Source organism: Ascaphus truei, chromosome 4 (assembly GCF_040206685.1).
Source record: "Ascaphus truei isolate aAscTru1 chromosome 4, aAscTru1.hap1, whole genome shotgun sequence".
In the NCBI taxonomy this organism is placed as follows: Eukaryota; Metazoa; Chordata; class Amphibia; order Anura; family Ascaphidae; genus Ascaphus; species Ascaphus truei.
In genome coordinates, this window is record NC_134486.1 from 98,467,517 (window position 1) to 98,487,279 (window position 19,763).

Here is a 19,763-nt window from a genome sequence, read left to right on the forward strand (position 1 = left end):
CTCTCTCTGTCACTGTCTCTCTCTCTGTCACTGACTGTCTCTCTGTCACTGACTGTCTCTCTGTCTGTCACTGACTGTCTGTCTCTCTCTGTCTGTCTCTCTCTCTGTGTCTGTCTCTCTCTGTGTCTGTCTCTGTCTCTCTCTGTGTCTGTCTCTGTCTCTCTCTGTGTCTGTCTCTGTCTCTCTGTCTCACTCACTCAGTCTGTCACCCACTCTCTCTGTCTTATCTTAACTGCCGTATACCTACACCAAAATAACCTATACTGCTTTCTTCCAGATCTGACTCAAGTTTCACACGGGAGACATCGGAAGACAGGTAGGGAACACCTCCCCTCTAGTATAGTACCTTGAGGGACTGCGGATCAGGTGCGATCCCAGGCAGGATTGCTGCTTTAGAAATTGTGAAGAGGGGGCATCCAGACACTGGTTAAGGGGTTCAGAAGTCATTCACATCTGGCTTTTTTTTTGTTCGATTTAGTGAGGTAATTAACACACACACACACACACACACACACACACACACACACACACACACACACACACACACACACACACACACACACACACACACACACACACACACACACACACACACACACACACACGTAACAAGGACTAATGGTAGTAAAGTATAAGTGTAATACAATAAATAAACTGTTAATGTAAAAAAAAAAAATATATATATACATATAATTGTGTGTCCCGGTTTTTCATTTTCAAAATCTGGTCACCCTATTTATACGGCACTGCGGATTATACAATAGTTTTTCTTTTTTTACATTTTTGTGCTTGTTCCATAGTCCTGTGTATTATACCCCACCTCAGATTATATTCTGGAAGTTACGTAGGTCAAAATCCTGTATCTGATTAGTTATCTAAAACCAATCTTTACCCTACTGAGATAGAGCCTGCAGAGTAAATAGCATCATCTTTTCTTATTTAGTTTAGTATTTTAGACGCACAAGAAAATAAACTTCAACACATCTGGGAGTATATATTAAACTTCCAGACTGCCCGTTTATCTATAAAATACCAAATAAGTAATTTTCAACACTTCTCAATTTTGTACATATCTTTACTCTAATTTTTTTAAAACTTGTGTTAGTATACAAAATGGGAATTAAATATATAGAGCCAGAGGTGCTATACAGAACAAGTCACTTGATATACATAAACGGTCTGCACTGGCATAAATGTAGTCTGCTTAGCCGATTAATAGGTTCCCATAAAACACCGAGTTTTTTCAATTGAACAGCATTGTTAGGCTCAAATCCACCAAAGGGTGCTACATTTTGGCACGCCATTAATCCCATTCATATGAAAAGGATCGAAGGCATGCGAAAGTTTAGCACCCTTTTGTGGATCTAGAGTATACTTAATAGATACCCAGTCTGCTCATCTTCCACCTCTATAATGAGCAGCAGAACACTGGGAAGTGTTAAAGGAAACAAATAAACAAACATATAATTGTATTCACTATTTATCCTATAGCAAGGTGACTGAAAACTCTGGAAGTCCTAACCTAAGCATTCACATAAACAAGTGCCACAGTGACTCAGACTTCCCTGGCATGGCAAAGGAACAACTATCTAGTTCAACGTCTCTTTTGTTTTTTACCTTGCTTCTCTGCCCATACAGTACCTTGATATAATTAATAATTATAAAGCATACATGTTTTATGAACCAGTCAACAATCTGTTCCTGCAGAAATGCTGTTACACAAAGTCCTTAACTTCATGATATTTTTAAAACTGAGCTTATCTATTAAGGATATATACCCTTGTAATGGACATTAATATGAAGGAAGTAACAGAAGTGATACATTTCTGTGATTGTAGGTCAAGAAATAGATACAAAATCATATAAAATACATTGGTGTAGAGTCAAAATGATTACTTTTTCTACCTTTTGAGAAAAATAATGTAAATTTGAATTTTTTTATTTTACTTATAAAGTATAATTTATAAATTATTATTTTATTTATTTTATAATATTCCTAATAACCTTACTCAGTATCTGAGCCCTATTTCTAATAACCTCATTTAGTATTTCAGCCCTATTCCTAATATCTGAGCCCTATTCCTAATAGGGCTGGAATATTAAGTGAGGTTATTAGGAATAGGGCTGGATACTAAGTGAGGTTATTAGGAATAGGGCTGGAATATTAAGTGAGGTTGTTAGGAATAGGGCTGGATACTAAGTGAGGTTATTAGGAATAGGGCTGGAATATTAAGTGAGGTTATTAGGAATAGGGCTGGATACTAAGTGAGGTTATTAGGAATAGGGCTGGAATATTAAGTGATGTTATTAGGAATAGGGCTGGATACTAAGTGAGGTTATTAGGAATAGGGCTGGAATCTTAAGTGATGTTATTAGGAATAGGGCTGGATACTAAGTGAGGTTATTAGGAATAGGGCTGGAATACTAAGTGAGGTTATTAGGAATAGGGCTCCGCACGCCAGGAAAAGTTGGCGTGAAGGTGGTGAGAACTTGCTGGGAAGCAGGAGACACGACCGCCGCAATCCACAATAAACACTAATACCCCCCTCCTCTACCCCCACATGATTGATACCAGAGTCCGGGGGTCCTCATGTGGTCCCTGCGGGTGTCTGTGGGCCCTTGGGTGGCCCTTGCGGGTCCCCGCTGGCCTGCGGTACCAATCCTGTGTCCCAATTTTTTTTCCAATACAGAAGTATTTACAATGCATCTCATCACAGAGTCGCTATTAGAGATGGTTGGGGATTCCTCAGAATTTCACTTAGGGTTCCTTAAGCAAACAATGGTTGGAAACCACTGGTGTAGAGATTTTTTTTACTAATAAATGTAATACTTAGCAAAATAGAGACATGGGGAGGGACACAAATTCCAGTCTGGTTTCAAGTATAGAGAGTTGTGTGCTTGTGTTCCCAACAACCTCTATAATGCAGCAGATGACTGGGGAATCCAACACTGGCTTTTTTCAGCATATGCTTTTTTTTAGTGTGAATGACTCACAGAGACCCAGAGTAAAAAAGATCCTTATTTCCTCTGTCAGTTATCTACTGAATGATGCTGGAACTAGTTGTCCATTGCTGTTGTCAATCCCCGAATAGTCTTCTAAGAGCAAAAATGTCCATCTACCTAATTATATTATTGTAATGTAAATGAAAATGTCAGATTTTACCTTTTTCCAGAGAAGAGGAAGGGACTTCATAGGACACTTGAAACACCATATTTAGGGGGAAATCAAATTACAAGCCCCATGGATGAATAAATACTATAATTAATACTATATGCACAGTATAATTAAGCAGCTGGAAAGGGAGCGCTACAAAAGGAGCTAATATTATAATAAGCACTGCATATTTGGAAAAGAGCTTTATTTCTAAAATTGGCAGGCTTCCTGACAGCTGAAGACAAAAAGACTATTACTGTGTTTTTATTTTATTTTTTTACCTTTACATTTAAATTAAAAAAAAAAAAAAGCACAGATGTAGCAAAAAGCGGTTAACACCAGATTTAATACATTCTAGTATATTATTATTAAAGCAGCAATCCATCCATTGCATTTTTCATCGGTAAATACATTTGACATTTAACATTGTTAGGCAATCAGTCATTAAAGGGACGGTCTTCCTATGTGATGGGGTTTAAACGATCTGATACGATCAGACAAATATCAGCATTTTTAAAGAAATCTTATATTTGAAAGGCTCTCCTGGTAACTAGATGCTTTGAAGGGGTTTGAGAGGTTTACAGACCTCTTCCACAAGCAAAATATCCCCTCAATGTGTTGCTGGTTGTTCTGGTAGTGAAATGGTTAAACATTTCTTAAATGGCTAATTTCAGGTAATTGGGGAGTCGATTACATTTATTTTTACATAAAGTGGGGCAGCTCAATTTTAGTGTGTAACTACTGAACCACACAATTAACTAGGGCCAGTTACCTGATAAACAAATATCCACCACTTGCACAAACAGATGAATTGATTACTCCTTCATTTTGTGGCTAAAAGCTTAGCTTAAAACATCAGAGGGCAACGTTTTCAAAATATGCGATTAAGAGTGATCACTAAATCCAGCACAAGTGGATGCATTTGGCCTCATAATATATTATGGGGCCTATGCAGAGAGCAGCGAATTTGAAAAATGGCGAATTTAGTAAAAAGTAGCTTTTTTGGAGAGTTTTATTCTCCATATGCAGAAAAGTGCGAATTCTGCTATGTTTAACATGGATGCGTGTGGCGAGTTTAAATTGGCGAGATGCGCGCTTCAGAAACGTGTAAAAACAAATTTGCGCCTTTTTTTTCCCATTGCAATGGCTGCGAGCGGCAGCTTCTTGCCAATTTTTTCTGGCGAGGCAAAAAGGAGACAATCGCGCCATTTTATTGGCGCGAACAGCCGCTAGATGCCGTTCGCGGCTCTCTGCATTAGGATATTTTTTTAAACTGGCGAGATTGAGGTTCTCGCCAGCCGCGAGGCGAGTTTTACAAATAGAAAAGAAAAATTGGCGCGTTTTTCGGAACTCGCCATTTTCTGCTGTTTTCTGCGCGATTTTCTCCAAAAAATGGCGAATTTCGAAATAGCGCTGCTCTCTGCATAGGCCCCTATGTTGAAATCAAAGGGTTAGTTATACTTCAGTGCCAAACACAAGGGAGTTATAAATGGTACAATGTTCTGCTCTTGTATGTATATATGCATGCCTTTATCTAGCGCCATTAATGTACATAGCGCTTCACCGTAGTAAATGTCTCAGTTTTGTTTTTTTTTAACCCAAATCCAATTTATTTTGCTATTTCCCAGGCAAGTGGTTGGATACTGGTGGCTGCATCTGTATATAAATATATGTTTCCTACCTAATAATTTAAAGGTAATTTATCAATTATATCTTCTAATGAGCAAATAATTGAAATTTCCCTGCTCTATGTGCCATGATCATTGCTTTCTTTACTACCACTGCTGCTGGTATCGCCATGGAACAAATCCTACTGGAATAATCTGAAGAATTTTACTGCATTTATCAAATACACTTTAATTTACTTAGAACAATGGCTTGCTTCAACCTTGCATACTGTATGGGGCCTATGCAGAGAGCAGCGAATTTTAAAAATGGCGAATTTAGTAAAAAGTACCTTTTTTGGAGAGTTTTATTCTCCATATGCAGAAAAGTGCGAATTCTGCTATGTTTAACATGGATGCGTGTGGCGAGTTTAAATTGGCGAGATGCGCGCTTCAGAAACGTGTAAAAACAAATTCGCGCCTTTTTTTTGCCCATTGCAATGGCCGCGAGCGGCAGCTTCTTGCCAATTTTTTCTGGCGAGGCAAAAAGGAGACAATCGCGCCATTTTATTGGCGCGAACAGCCGCTAGATGCCGTTCGCGCCTCTCTGCATTAGGATATTTTTAAAACTGGCGAGATTGAGGTTCTCGCCAGCCGCGAGGTGAGTTTTACAAATAGAAAAGAAAAATTGGCGCGTTTTTCGGAACTCGCCATTTTCTGCTGTTTTCTGCGCGATTTTCTCCAAAAAATGGCGAATTTCGAAATAGCGCTGCTCTCTGCATAGGCCCCTATGTCTCCTTCCAAAACAGGCGGCAGAGATAAGCAAGACTTGACATTCTAATTACTGCTGCGGCACAGTTTATTCGAGCATTTGCCCGTTCTGTGCCGCAGCAGTAGCCTGGCGCGCGCCCGAGTGTGACGGGCGCACGCCGAAGCAGCGGAAGAGCGCCCTCCGATCGGGGCGCTCTCCCTACCGCTGCCGGGTCCGCCGGGTCCCCCGGAACCCCCTGCCGCTGTCCCGCGATCGCGGGACACCAGGGCTCCCTCGGGGAGCCCCTGGACACGCGTGCAGCGGGCGCACGCTCCCGATGACGCGTGACCGCGCGTCTATGACGCGCGGCACGCCGAGGGGCGGCCACTAGCAAGCCGGGAGATTTCCCGGCTTGCGGTACCGACCACACTTCAATAAAGTGTGTCGGTAGTGTACGCACCAAAAACGGGCAATAGCTAAGAACTGAGGTCAGCCTACAGTCTCATCTGTAACTTAAGTAATTAATAAAAATGCTGTGTAGATAGATAGATAGAGTTGTATCTTACCCAGTCCCATGGATCAGAGGGGGAAAAAAATGAAGCAGCACATCGCAGGTAAGTGTACACAAAAAACAATGTTTAATTCCTTACAGCAGGACCTTCATCCCCATCCTGATGAATGTTCTGCTGTAAGGACTGGAACGTTGGTTTGTGTGTACAATAGACTATTTTGATACTCTTACCTGCAGTGTGCTGCTTCTTTTTTTTGCTCTGATCCAATGAGTTTGGGTAAGATAAAACTTTATTTATTTCCTATGATGTGTGTACTTGCCAATATATGCCTATGCCTGCTATAAAAGTGCCCACTGTTCTGTATAATAGATGGAATAACACAGTCCCTAGAACATGATGAGGAGAGGGGTCCCCCAACCAAGCTCCCACGCCAACGCATTTCGACTGCAGTCTTCTTCTGGGAGTGGAGCTCCACTCCCAGAAGAAGACCACCGTTGAAACGCGTAGGAGTGGAAGCTTGGTTGGGGGACCCCTCTCTTCTCATCATGTTCTAGGGACTGTGTTATTCCATCTACCGTCTTATCAATTTGGTGATGTATCATGGACTCTTGTTCTTACCTGGACTGACCTTATGCTGAGTTAATACTCTAAACATTGCAACAGGACTCTCTATCGCTTATTCAGTGATTTTTCTGCTACTAGTTAGTATCATCTGCTTCTAGTAGTTGTAGTCTATTTAGACTGTATTTCCTGTGTGCTTGCAGTACAGTGACTACTGCTTGTATATGCTTGGCTCTTTCTCTAGCCCCTTAGTACCTGGTTTATTTAGAGTAAGTGACGGCATTTTTCTCTTTGAACATATGGATCGCAATTTTTTTCTGTGATCTATTTAAGGTCATAGCTATCAATTCATGATATGCTCCAGTGTTATTCTCTGGACCACCTGGTCACTTGAGGAGTTTGTTTGGAGTCCCCTTCCAATTTAAAAAAAAAAAATTCTCCCCCGTTTCTATGTCAATTAATACATTTGTTATACTTTTTGTACACCCGTGTGCTCCCTTAGGGAATCTTTTGTGTTGTTCTCATATTTACTATCCCTGGAGCACCGCGGTCTATTGATATAATACAAAACACATGACAGCTTTTGCGTACCTTATTATATGTCGTGCATGCGGTATACTGTGTGTGTTTTTGTAATAATATATATATATATATATATATATATATTCATGTAGAGGTATCAGTACCGTGTTAGCCGAGCTTCAATAATCAAAAAATAAATAGATTACACCGTTCTGTGGCTATCGCACAAATAAAAGCATTTCGTTAGCCACAGAACGGTATCATCTATTTATTTTTTTATTATATATATACACACACACACACACACACACACACACACACACACACACACACACACACACACACACACACACACACACACACACACACACACACACACACACACAAACTTACAATTGGAGGATCGCCTCATATTTGGTCTGGATACACTGGCACCAAGTGGATGGGCTGTGATTCGATTGTCATTTCTTCCATGTTCATAATGCAATTTGGATAATTTAGCATTGGTGACTTGAGTGTTACTGAACTAGATTTGGAGTACTGTACCAAACAAAGCGTATGCAGGATATGAGGAAGACATAGAATTGAACCAAATATGATATGTCTCCAATACAGGCTTTCTCCAGCCTTGGAGCCATTATTTGTTTATGTGCTGAACATTTGGATGAATGCAGAACAGGACACTGTTCTGACAAGTTCTATTCTAACGCAGGACTGGCCACCATTCATTACTGCGGATTGAGAAGGTTGATCTATCCATCCTGAACACTGGTGACAATGAATTGCAATATATGCAGTACTCTCTCAGAGTGAATCAATTGACGTTAATAGTTGAAAGTGAGTGGAGAACTATGAGTATGCTGTAATCAAATCTGATTGGATAAATTACCACTACACGTCAGAAGAACGTGGTATGAGGTAACATGCACTGAGGGCTGTATTCAGATCTACGATGCATTTGCTGCTGGGAACCAGTTCGATCCAGTCACCCTGATGACTGATGAAAAGGGACTACAAACCATTCAGCACCCTCAAGATCTAAACTGACTGAACAGAAGAGATGGAGTCTGACTGGAAGTGAGTGGAGTGGTATGCATACTTTGTACACATACATGACTGGCTAAGTGGATATAGCGCATCAGAACTACAAAGTGTGAGTTAACACATTCCGAGGGCAGGAATTAGATCTGCAGCACTGCAACAAGTCGATTTAATGGGAGTCGTAGCTCACCAACCTTTTTGTTATTTCACGTACAGTGTTGGATTACCAACTTCAGTGGGGATTATTCCCTAGTTGTATTCCTGGACTTGTTTTGTCACTAAAGTATTTTGGTACTTAGTTCAATATATGTGTTTTTTATATTTACTATTTGCTTATATATTTTTTTCCTATTCCTTATATATTCACACACGAAAATGATTTGTAGTTTTTATACACAAACTGGTGGGTCAGCACCTGAAACTTGTTTTTAGCTACATCACTGTGCCTACACAGGAGTTTGTTGTGAAGCTTTTGCTTGGGAACTATGCTACAGCTCTGTATTGTTTGGGTTTCACGGGCTCTCTGCGAAGTTGCACTTCCAATTTCCACTGTATTTAAACTGTGTCATCATCTACATGGTAGCACTGCCCTGATGAAGGTCTGAGGACCTTATATGCTCTTTATGCGACAAGACATTGCTGAACATTACGTTGTAGTCCATAGTGAATACAGTCTTACTAACAACGTGACGTTAACTCTATTTAACGCCATGTTAAGTGGCCTAAAGGAGTTTAGTGAATCCACTCTAAGACTACCCCTTTACGTATTTACAGTGTAAGGGTCACAAAGACAATTTTTAGATGCTCAATATATTTAACAGAACCCCCCCCCCCCACACACACACACACAAACACCCAAAAAATGTTATGCCATAGAATGCTTCAAATCTTGACTGATAGAGTTCAGCAATTAACAAAGTGCTGTGTGTAAGACCAGTTCATCTGTGCTTGGCCAGGATTTGTAGTATTAAGAAATCCTGCCCTCATGGGAACTTATTCTGGCTGCAATGTTGCAGTTGTCCACTAGGCTGGAGATGCAGGAGAACTACAATCGCATTGCGATTTAGGACTCTCCCACTTCCTGTTGAGCCCTATTTAGGGTTGCAACTCTTTCCCAGGACAATTCACACTCATTCTCCTGCGTAGTCTCAAGCTAAGCATTTACTGCATGCTTCTGTTTTATGACCTCTGAATGCTTCTGGACTTTGCCTAACCCTTTAAATTATACTGCTGCCTGCCTGTGAATGACCTCAGATCTCCTCTGGACTTTGCCTACCCCTTAAGTTACTGCCTGAGAATAACCTCGGATTGCTCGTCTCTGCTCTGATTAAACCCTATCTTCATCATCTTCCTTCCTGAGCCTCTGTTATTCCCAAGCATTCTCAGACTATGGACTGTATATAGGGCAACAGCTGCTTATTTTTCAGAGGGGTTATAAGAGGAAATAAACCTGAAAAAGCAGGAGGATATGTGCATGATAGTCACTACAATGCGATCTTAGGTAAACAATGAACCACAAATCACTGACATTTAATATGTGTTCCATTATTCGAGTAAATGACTGCAAGCTGAAGAAGATATTGAAAAAATAATGATAAATATGTGGAAAATGATTTCTAATTTAGGCTTCTATTTCTCTCCAGTGCTTTTCAGTGCTTCACAAAGGAAACATATTTTCTCACATAATTGCAAAGTACACTTGCTAATTAAATTATTCTTTAATTAGTTAGCTAATGAGTTAAGCCATACATTGCTTTCAGAACTTTCAATTTTTGTTGTATAATAATTACAGATAATTAAACGGCATCTAGTCTTTTTTTTTTCTAGCACATATGCTGGTTACCCAAAAAATGACAACATGTTGTTAATGAACTCGAAAAACAAGGCATGACAAATGAAACATTTTTTTTTCTTTCTCTTTTTTTGAATTAATTAGGCAGTAATTATACACTGAGGCCGGCGGAAGAATGGTATTCATTGAAAACGCAGGCTTGCAGTAGCTGATGGATTCTAGAGCTCTTACCTTCTTTCTTGACAATGTTGTCCTTCAGCCAATTCATTGCCTTTAAACAGTGCTCCCGATCCTGTAATGTAAAAAGATTTGAAGGAATTTTGCTTGTATATCTCTGCGTAGAGCAGTCTGGCACCTCACTGTTTGTCAACAGTTCACTGATGTCTGCTCCTGTGGGGTACGGAACCTGAGAGTATTTGACAATAGATACATTATTATTGCAGTTTGTTATTTTTTTTTTAAATATCACTATGAGTTTTAACTAGGCAGAGTTCACAAGAAAATGCAGACCCTTCACCCATTCTAGAAAATTCCACTCATTTTCAGCTGGGAATGCCAGCAGCACGTAATCTTAACGTATGACATGGTATGTCTTGTTTATTAAAGTCAAATATGGTGCAAGTTGTCCAATACAGCCTGAAACTAGCATGGCTGTATGCATTTTTTCGATTGTTAAAGGAGCATATGATTTTTTTCCCCCTGGGTGGGAAGCAGGGTGTCTCCGGAGCTGCACTGCATTTAATTTCAGCTCTGGGTATCCCCTGCTCCCCGAGAGAATGGGATGATGTCACAGTTTTCTATTGGCCAGCATGACATGGGTCATTAAACTGCCATTACAGTATGATAGACCCAGCAACCCCAGCCGGAGCTGCTACTGGCATCATCTATGGAGGTACGTATCTCAGGAAGCAGGGGGTCTCCATAGCTGAATATTAACGCGGTTCAGCTCCGGAGACCCCCTGCTTCAAACCTATAACAAAAAACACAAATAAAATCAAAGCAGGCATGTTACTTTAATAGCATTGCATTATATTGTGCTTATATTTATATATCACTAGCCAGAGTACACATTGCTTAACAGAGATATTATATGACATAATAAATATTACAATTAAGTACATAATACATAAAAGTAGATATTTGAGAAAAGGAGACCCTGCCACATAGAGCTTACAATCTAACATACAGAAACAAAAAGAGTACATGTAAGTTAACATTTTATAGGACAAGTTTTACATGCTTTGTGCCTTTGCAATGGGTCTTATACGCATTTAGTCACGCTGTGTAAATGCTTCCTTGTAAAGGTGACTTTTTAGACGGGTTGTGAAGATGGGGAGAGCGGGCGCTTGGTGAACAGTGAAGGGAAGAGAGTTGCTTAGATTGAAACAGTATGAAAGGGATTTTAGACGGGACAGAGCAGTAGAGCCATATGGGACAGTGAAAAGCCATGAACAGAGCAAAAAGCAAGATGCTATTTAGCGAGACATAAAAGAGGAAGAGGAGTAAAAAGCCTTATATGAGTGAAGAAAATTGTGTAGGTGATATGGAATTTAATGGAAAGCCAGTCAAAGGATATGAGGAAAAGCAGAGGCTGATCTCCGAGGGACTGTTATAATTTCAGCTGCACAGTTGTTATTTTTTTTTAAAGGGAGAGAGTTGTTACACAGGAAGTCCACATAACAGAAGTTTGCAGTAGTCAAGACAGGAAAGAATGAAGGCATGGATCAGAGTGGATTATCTGTAGCATGGCATAAGAAAGAGCAGGTCTTAGCAATGTTATGGAGGAAAAATGGAAAAGTGTGGCTGTGAGAGGAAAACAAAGAAGAAAAAAAAGGAGTCTTAGACATTCACCGGGATTCATCAAGCTCCGATGTGGGATATCACACCTGATATTGCGTTGACAGTCATTCAAGTCAAGAGCAGTTAGCGCCAGATACCCCACTATCAACGAGAAGCCCACCTAGGATGATATTGCAGAGAGGAAGTTCTTAGACTTGGGCCTGGACTGCTGGGGGGTTGGCTATATACATATCTGAAAATGGTGATACCACAGAAATATCTGAATTACTGTAAAGTACATACAAGATCATACATGATTATGCATCGTATGGTCATAATGTGAGATACAAAGGGGTCCAGTAGTTTTTATAGTCACTAGGAGTCTCTATGTTATATGTGCAGTGTGTGTATTAGTGTAGACCTGTTTTAACCCTACAGTGTTGCACTATGATCTGTGTCTGTTTGTGTTTTTTCCCCTATATGGCCTGTCAAGCAAGTGTGCTGATCCCCTGAGGAGTACAGGATTATCCAATGAACTTTTGGCGCCAGGTTTTTCTTTGTTTTCACTACCCATTGCATGCCATAGATGTAAGGCCGTGTCTTACTAAGCATGAAGGCATCAACCCCCCATGAGGAATTAACCTTCCCTCTCTCCCCAAGAAACCTAACCCCATCACCCACCTTCATCTAATATTTGCTACCAGCCTACTAGCCAAGTACAGCCTTGTCTCAATCCATGAAAGACTTCCAAAGCATATTGCGGATAACCAGACAAGCGCACTGTGACAGGGTGAATGAGCGTCACCAGCCATATACCTGGCAAACCTATGTTTAGGCTTGCAGTGCAGCAGTGATGAGGTTAAGTTTCAGTTGAGAAGGGCTGCTTAATTAGTCTGACCCCAGCTGCATAATCAAGGTGTTTTAAAACCCCCAGGCTGTACACACATGCAGGCTAGCTGGTCAGGAGACAGGAGTGAAATACTGAAGAGATTACTGCTATAAGGTCTGTTTTTCAAAGTACATGTGTAATGAACTGTCTGTGTCCTGCATGCTGAAGAGAAGCTGCCTTGTTTTCTATGCTGAAGAGAAGCTATTTTATTTTTGTCTGCTGAAGAGAAGCTATTTTGTTTTTATATGCTTGTTACGCCGATGCTCGCCACAAACCGGGACCGGACCGCGGGGCTGAGGTGGGGTTATATAATCACCGATCTGAGTCCAGGCAGACTGATCCGGAGTGCGCAGTTCATAGTCGTACATCGCAGGGTCAGGATTGGAGAAGGCAGCATCGTCGTTAATGAAGCAGGAGTTCGGCAACAGGAAATCAGGAGTGCCCCGCTTCAGCTTAGGAGCGTGAGCGCGGGGGTGGCTTCTGCGCGAGGAGCGGCCTCGGCCCATGACGCCGATCTCAGCAGGAGGAGACAGCAGGCTGGCCGAAGTTCACCGCAGGGCAGCGTCGGGAAGAACCAACGCTTCAGCGCAGAAGTCCAAGGCAGGTCACTGCAAGAGGATCGCAGCAAGCCGCAGGAAAGGAAGGGTAGCCACTGCTAGGAGGGAATGCAGCAGGTACCGGTGCTGGCAACACGCTTCAGCACAGACGTCCCGGGTAGGCCACTGCAGGAGAATAGCAGCAGGCCAGTGCTGGCATCAACGCTTCAGCACAGACGTCCAGGGCAGGCCACTGCAAGGAGATAGCAGCAGGCCGCAGGAAAGGAAGGGTAGCCACTGCTAGTAGGGAATGCAGCAGTACCAGTGCTGGCATCAACGCTTCAGCACAGACGTCCAGGATAGGCCACTACAGGAGAATAGCGGCAGGCCACAGGACAGGAAGGGTAGCTACTGCTAGGAGGGAATGCAGCAGTTACCAGTGCTGGCATCAACGCTTCAGCACAGACGTCCAGGGTAGGCCACTGCAAGGAGATAGCAGCAGGCCAGTGCTGGCAACAATGCTTCAGCACAGACGTCCAGGACCAGGCCTCTGGATACTCAGGAACTTGAAGGTAAGAACACTAGGAGAGAGGCCTGGGGTGGTTTGTGGCAGAGTCAGTAACATAGAGATATGAATAGTTATGCTCGGCGCTGGTTCAGAGCCAACGCCTAGAATATAAAGGGCGGAGATCCAATCACAGGAGGAGGGTGTGTGAGAATTCCTCCAATGAAAGAGCACAGGGCAGAAGCTGCAATGAGAGGCAGCACCTGTGCCATATATTGCCAGAGGAAGCTTGCAACTGCACAGGTCTGCAAAGCTGCAGTGAAAACCAGTAGTGGATTCCTTACAGTACCCCCCCCTTCAGATGAGACCTCCGGACGAACAAGATCCATCACAGATTTGGGGGACATGGAATTGTTCCTAAACTTCCTTAGGCGAGAGGTGGCGTTGAAAGCCCATAGTTTGTTGGGATTCCTTACAGTACCCCCACCACTGGGTGAGAAGCCTGGGTGAACAGGACCATTCATAGGTTTGGGAGACATTGAGTTGTTCCTGAAGTGTCTCCGGCGAGAATTAGGTCCACAATCCAGGTGTACATTGGCGAGTGCCATGAAAGACAGCGGTGGTACTGCAGTTCTTGGTACATGGACAATGGGACCTGAGGGCTCCGGAATGGGAACATCAGAAGGGCAGTAGCCAGGTGTCCGGTGCATAGTAATAGTCCAAGAGTACGGGACACAGGACACAGATTGTCGGACAAAAATGGCAGAGGGACCTTCAGAGAAGGCAATGTCTTTGGTGAAATCAGCACGGAGGAAGTTGCGAGAGTCTTTAGCTTCCAAGGAATTCCGGGTGGTGGTTAGCAAGGGAATGGGGCGGGAGGGTTCACTACACACTATTGCAGCGGTACTTTTGATACCAAGCAGGGTTGCTATCCCAAGCAATTTGCGAGAGTCTGTAGCAGTGTGTATGCAACTCTTGGTCATGGTACTTGCAGTTGAAGAAGGATCCGCTTCCTTTGGTTTGTGATCTTTAGAGAGAATGAAATCCGAATTTGTGGCCTTGGCGAAGGACATAATAAGCATGTCTATACCCATAGTGGACCCATAGAGAACAGGAACGGACGCTTCAGGTAAAGCGACGAGGTCCAGTAAGGGTGTCTTCGTCTTAGGGAGAGGCCAATTGCCATACAGAACGGGCACTTTGGGCACCGCACAGAGACCTGCGAGTAAGGAGTCTGTTTGAAAGGTGAGAAAACAGATTTTATCCAAAAAACAAGGCAGGCGGTTAAGCGGTGCATCAACCTTACGGAAAAAAGTCTTGGGGTTAAAGCTGGGTGCCTCCAACACAGAGAAAGAAGACAGAGAACTAGAGCTTGGCTTCGGAGTGGAGGTCCCAGGTACCCAGGTCTCACATGATACTGTGGGAGAAGCAATGCAAATTGTTACTGTTTTAAACATAGGGTCTTTAACATCGGTAGCTCCAGGCACCTTTTTGAGAGGTAACCCTAGTTTTGGGACAGGACAGTCAATAGCAAGTACCCCAAGTATTGTGGAAGACACAGAGAAAAATAAGTCCATTTTAAAGACGGGATCTTCTGAAAAAAGGGAACGTTCCAAATGCGATACCCCTGAGTTCGTGGTAGTAGACATACAGTCAGTAGTGGATACCCCGAATACTGTGGGCGAATCAGCGTGAAACAGTATTATTACAGGAATGGGCATCCCAGACTTAAAGTCATTTTTAATCATCCCGGAGGCTGTGGCATGATCCGTGAGAGAAACTGGGGTAACCTCTCCAACAGACACAAGGGACATCTTGCTTGTTACAGAATTGGGTCCCTGAGAATCCCTAGTGAGGGCATCAGACTCCATGGGAGACTTAGTGACAGGGGTTTTGGAACTGATTAAAGGAATTGCAGGTATCACAGATTTAATAGGAGAAATACCTTGCAAAACAGAAATTTTAGTAAAGATGATAGGCATCACAGATAGGACAGACAGAAGTAAGCTAGGCAAGGTTGCTTCTATAACAGAAGATTTGACAGCGGCAAAGCTTAACTCAGCGGCTGCTGGAGAACTTTTAACTACAGTGAGAAGGGACTGCAGATTTACAAAGTCAGGGATAAAGGGAGTCTCAAACTTGAAAGCCTGATCCTTCAAAAAGAAGGGCCCTAACTTTAATGGTACTGAGAGAGCAACAGCAGATACGCTGATCTCAGTAGGGGTCACTTGGAAAGGAGCATAATATGTACTGTTTGCTTTAAACCCTAGGATTTGAGAAAAGGAGAACTCAGACAGTGCAAGTGGGGCAACCACGACTGTGCTGGCCTCTGAAGTGGGTATTTTGGAAAGAGTGTCTGGGACATCAGAAACGACAACAGATTCCACGAAAAGGGGTCTATGCTCAGAAGCAGGGGTCTCAGCTCTCTGAGTGGCAGACGGGGTGAGTGAAATACCTAGGAGTAGGGATTCTGCGAACAGGTTTAGAGAAACAAACGGCTCCAGAATACTTTTTACTGGAGCCAGTATATTTGCCGAGAGTTCAGGGGGCATAACCCTGAGAATTTTAGCCGAGTCAGAGGACAAAAGGGGTTGATCCTCTGAGGCTAAGGAGGTGTCCCTGACTGACGAACTAAAGGGATCTACCAAGGAAGATTCACAGGGCTGACCTGCAGGGGTTAACATAGGAAAAACCCCAAGGGTTAAATTACTCTGTACCTGAGAATCAGAGAAATAGAAGCTAGTCTCCGAGAGTGGGGTCATAGGGGGTTCTGCCTCTTGCCCTAGGGACCTATCATTAGACTGCGGAATACTAGGGTTAGCAGTAGGGACCTCACAGAGCAGACTAGCAGGGGTTAATACAGAAAAAACCTTGGAAACAGAGCTTAGAATTTTTGGTTTAGGAAAAGAGGGCAAACAGGATTCATTCTCTGGTGCTAGGGAAGACACACTGACCTGGGGACTGCAGGGATTTACAGTGGGGGACGCATAAGCCTGACTAGCAGGGGTTAAGACCGAAATAACCTCAGGGACAGAATTTAGGGAGGTTAACTCGGGATTAGGGAGCGTGGCAGCTTCTTCCTTAGCGGGCAGCGACAGAGAAATGTTTTGACCATTCTTAGGAGAGAGAGGTACCCCCACAGGTTTAGCAACAGGACTGACAGAAAAGGGTTTGTGAATAGTCTGTGCGTGGGCAGCAAGTAGAGGTTCACGCTCGCTTATGTTTTTGTCAAATTCCAGGAATAATTTAAGGGTGGTGTCTATAGCCTGAGCCGGTACCCCAAAATCCGCAGTTTCCAGACCTGGAGTAGACATAAGAAGGAGTAGTTGGGAGTACTGGGCTTGTAACATCTTCTTCACCTCTCTACATTCCTGAGACCTTGTAAGTATTACTTTACGAGTTAGTCTTTCTGCAGGGGTTAACCCTTCATACATACATTCAAGATGAGGTGGAGGCAGTCTTTCAAACAGATACTGTTTTTCAAACAGGGACTGGTCCGCAGCCTGGGACATAGGTACAGTTAAACATTTACCAACCCCCGCCACGGCGCGGTCCGGTTTTAATGGGCCGAGCATACTGTTACGCCGATGCTCGCCACAAACCGGGACCGGACCGCGGGGCTGAGGTGGGGTTATATAATCACCGACCTGAGTCCACGCAGACTGATCCGGAGTGCGCAGTTCATAGTCGTACATCGCAGGGTCAGGATTGGAGAAGGCAGCATCGTCGTTAATGAAGCAGGAGTTCGGCAACAGGAAATCAGGAGTGCCCCGCTTCAGCTTAGGAGCGTGAGCGCGGGGGTGGCTTCTGTGCGAGGAGCGGCCTCGGCCCATGACGCCGATCTCAGCAGGAGGAGACAGCAGGCTGGCCGAAGTTCACCGCAGGGCAGCGTCGGGAAGAACCAACGCTTCAGCGCAGAAGTCCAAGGCAGGTCACTGCAAGAGGATCGCAGCAAGCCGCAGGAAAGGAAGGGTAGCCACTGCTAGGAGGGAATGCAGCAGGTACCGGTGCTGGCAACACGCTTCAGCACAGACGTCCCGGGTAGGCCACTGCAGGAGAATAGCAGCAGGCCAGTGCTGGCATCAACGCTTCAGCACAGACGTCCAGGGCAGGCCACTGCAAGGAGATAGCAGCAGGCCGCAGGAAAGGAAGGGTAGCCACTGCTAGTAGGGAATGCAGCAGTACCAGTGCTGGCATCAACGCTTCAGCACAGACGTCCAGGATAGGCCACTACAGGAGAATAGCGGCAGGCCACAGGACAGGAAGGGTAGCTACTGCTAGGAGGGAATGCAGCAGTTACCAGTGCTGGCATCAACGCTTCAGCACAGACGTCCAGGGTAGGCCACTGCAAGGAGATAGCAGCAGGCCAGTGCTGGCAACAATGCTTCAGCACAGACGTCCAGGACCAGGCCTCTGGATACTCAGGAACTTGAAGGTAAGAACACTAGGAGAGAGGCCTGGGGTGGTTTGTGGCAGAGTCAGTAACATAGAGATATGAATAGTTATGCTCGGCGCTGGTTCAGAGCCAACGCCTAGAATATAAAGGGCGGAGATCCAATCACAGGAGGAGGGTGTGTGAGAATTCCTCCAATGAAAGAGCACAGGGCAGAAGCTGCAATGAGAGGCAGCACCTGTGCCATATATTGCCAGAGGAAGCTTGCAACTGCACAGGTCTGCAAAGCTGCAGTCAAAACCAGTAGTGGATTCCTTACAATGCTGAAGAGAAGCTATTTTGTTTTTGTGTGCTGTATGTTTTTAAGGCTCAATAAATAAGCCTTATCAAGAGAACTCGCGTGTGTGGTTGCATGTACCCTGCAACACGCACCCATGTCTGCATGCCGTTGCAGAAGCGCTGGATAATGTTGATAAAAACAGCCCACTCCGACTAACAGTGACAAATGCTTTAGTTAGATCCACAATAAGATTTTTAAGTAATGCTGCGACTTCATGTTAGAACTCCAATGTCAACGTTTGTTTGTGTTGTATTTTAGGTGAGCAGTGTTTATGATTGCAACTGACTTCTTGCGGTGCATTACTAACCACTGGTCTTGATAAAATGGCTGATTGTCAAATGATTGTGAGGGGATTTGATTAAAGTGGTCAGCTCGCACAATAAAACCAGTTGCAATGGCAATATATATGTAGAAATCAAAACTACTGCAGAGCTTGATGGTTGCAAGCCAAGGTGGTATTTTCTGACGGACTCAACTCGTGAGGAGCCACTGCTATGTAGTGTTACCCAGGGGGTGCTACATGGAGTAGAGCAGAGCTAATAGTCCTAACCAGGCATAGAGTAGAGAAATTGGCCAGTCAAACATCCCAGCAACATGTGGAAATGGAAAGAAGCCACTTGTACTGATAAAGTATAGTACAGTCGTCTAAAATGGGTTTTACCATTAAAATGGAAAGTTACTGATATACCTGATCTGTTAGTTGGTTGCCATTCGTGTGACATATGAGTTTGAATTATTACAATACTTTAGCATGCTACTTGGACTCACGCCTGCAATTAGAACATTTTGAAGTCTTGCATTTCCAAGATGATACTAAAAGGTTTCTTGTTATACTGTATATATATAAGTAAATATCTAAATTATCCTAATTTAGCATCATAGCTGCTGTTAACTTTGAAGCAGAAACTCTGTTAATCGTAATATAAATATAAAAGTATTGTCGGTTATTGACTTGAGGTAATAATATTTTACTTAGTCCCTGTAAAACTCTATGTACACCACTGCTCTGAAAAACTTGCAATCTATTGTGACCCAGGCATAAAACTTTGACTTGCCCATGGTCACAAGGAGAGTTGGCACTCGAATGTAAATGGCATTCACCCTTTTCAAAGGAAGTGTTCTTAAGCTACTTCAGGAGCTTTCTGTACTGCTTGTACGGAAGCTGAGAGGGTAAATGTCCAAAGTCCCATACAGTACATAATCATAGAAGGACTGGAATATTCACAAATCTGTAGCTTGCCATGGGTGCACAATAATCCTAGTATCAACCGGATCCATAAGTACAGCACAGATGAAGTCAGCACTCACTGAGTGTTAATCGACCTTGCTGCTGCAGCTGCTGCTTTTGTTTGCAATCAGACTCTTGGACACACCCCTGCGCTTC

The 19,763-nt window shown here is 43.4% G+C and overlaps 1 protein-coding gene across 6 annotated transcripts in view; it reads right to left on the bottom strand.

Annotated features, from left to right (window-relative positions):
* CFAP61 (cilia and flagella associated protein 61) overlaps window positions 1-19,763 on the bottom strand; it is a 346,774-nt gene that overhangs the window by 87,147 nt on the left and 239,864 nt on the right. For all 6 annotated transcript variants that reach the window (XM_075596251.1, XM_075596250.1, XM_075596248.1 and 3 more), the window contains one exon: window positions 10,169-10,343. In XM_075596251.1, coding sequence (XP_075452366.1) covers window positions 10,169-10,343 — 175 coding nt within the window. The remainder of the gene's footprint in view (window positions 1-10,168; window positions 10,344-19,763) is intronic.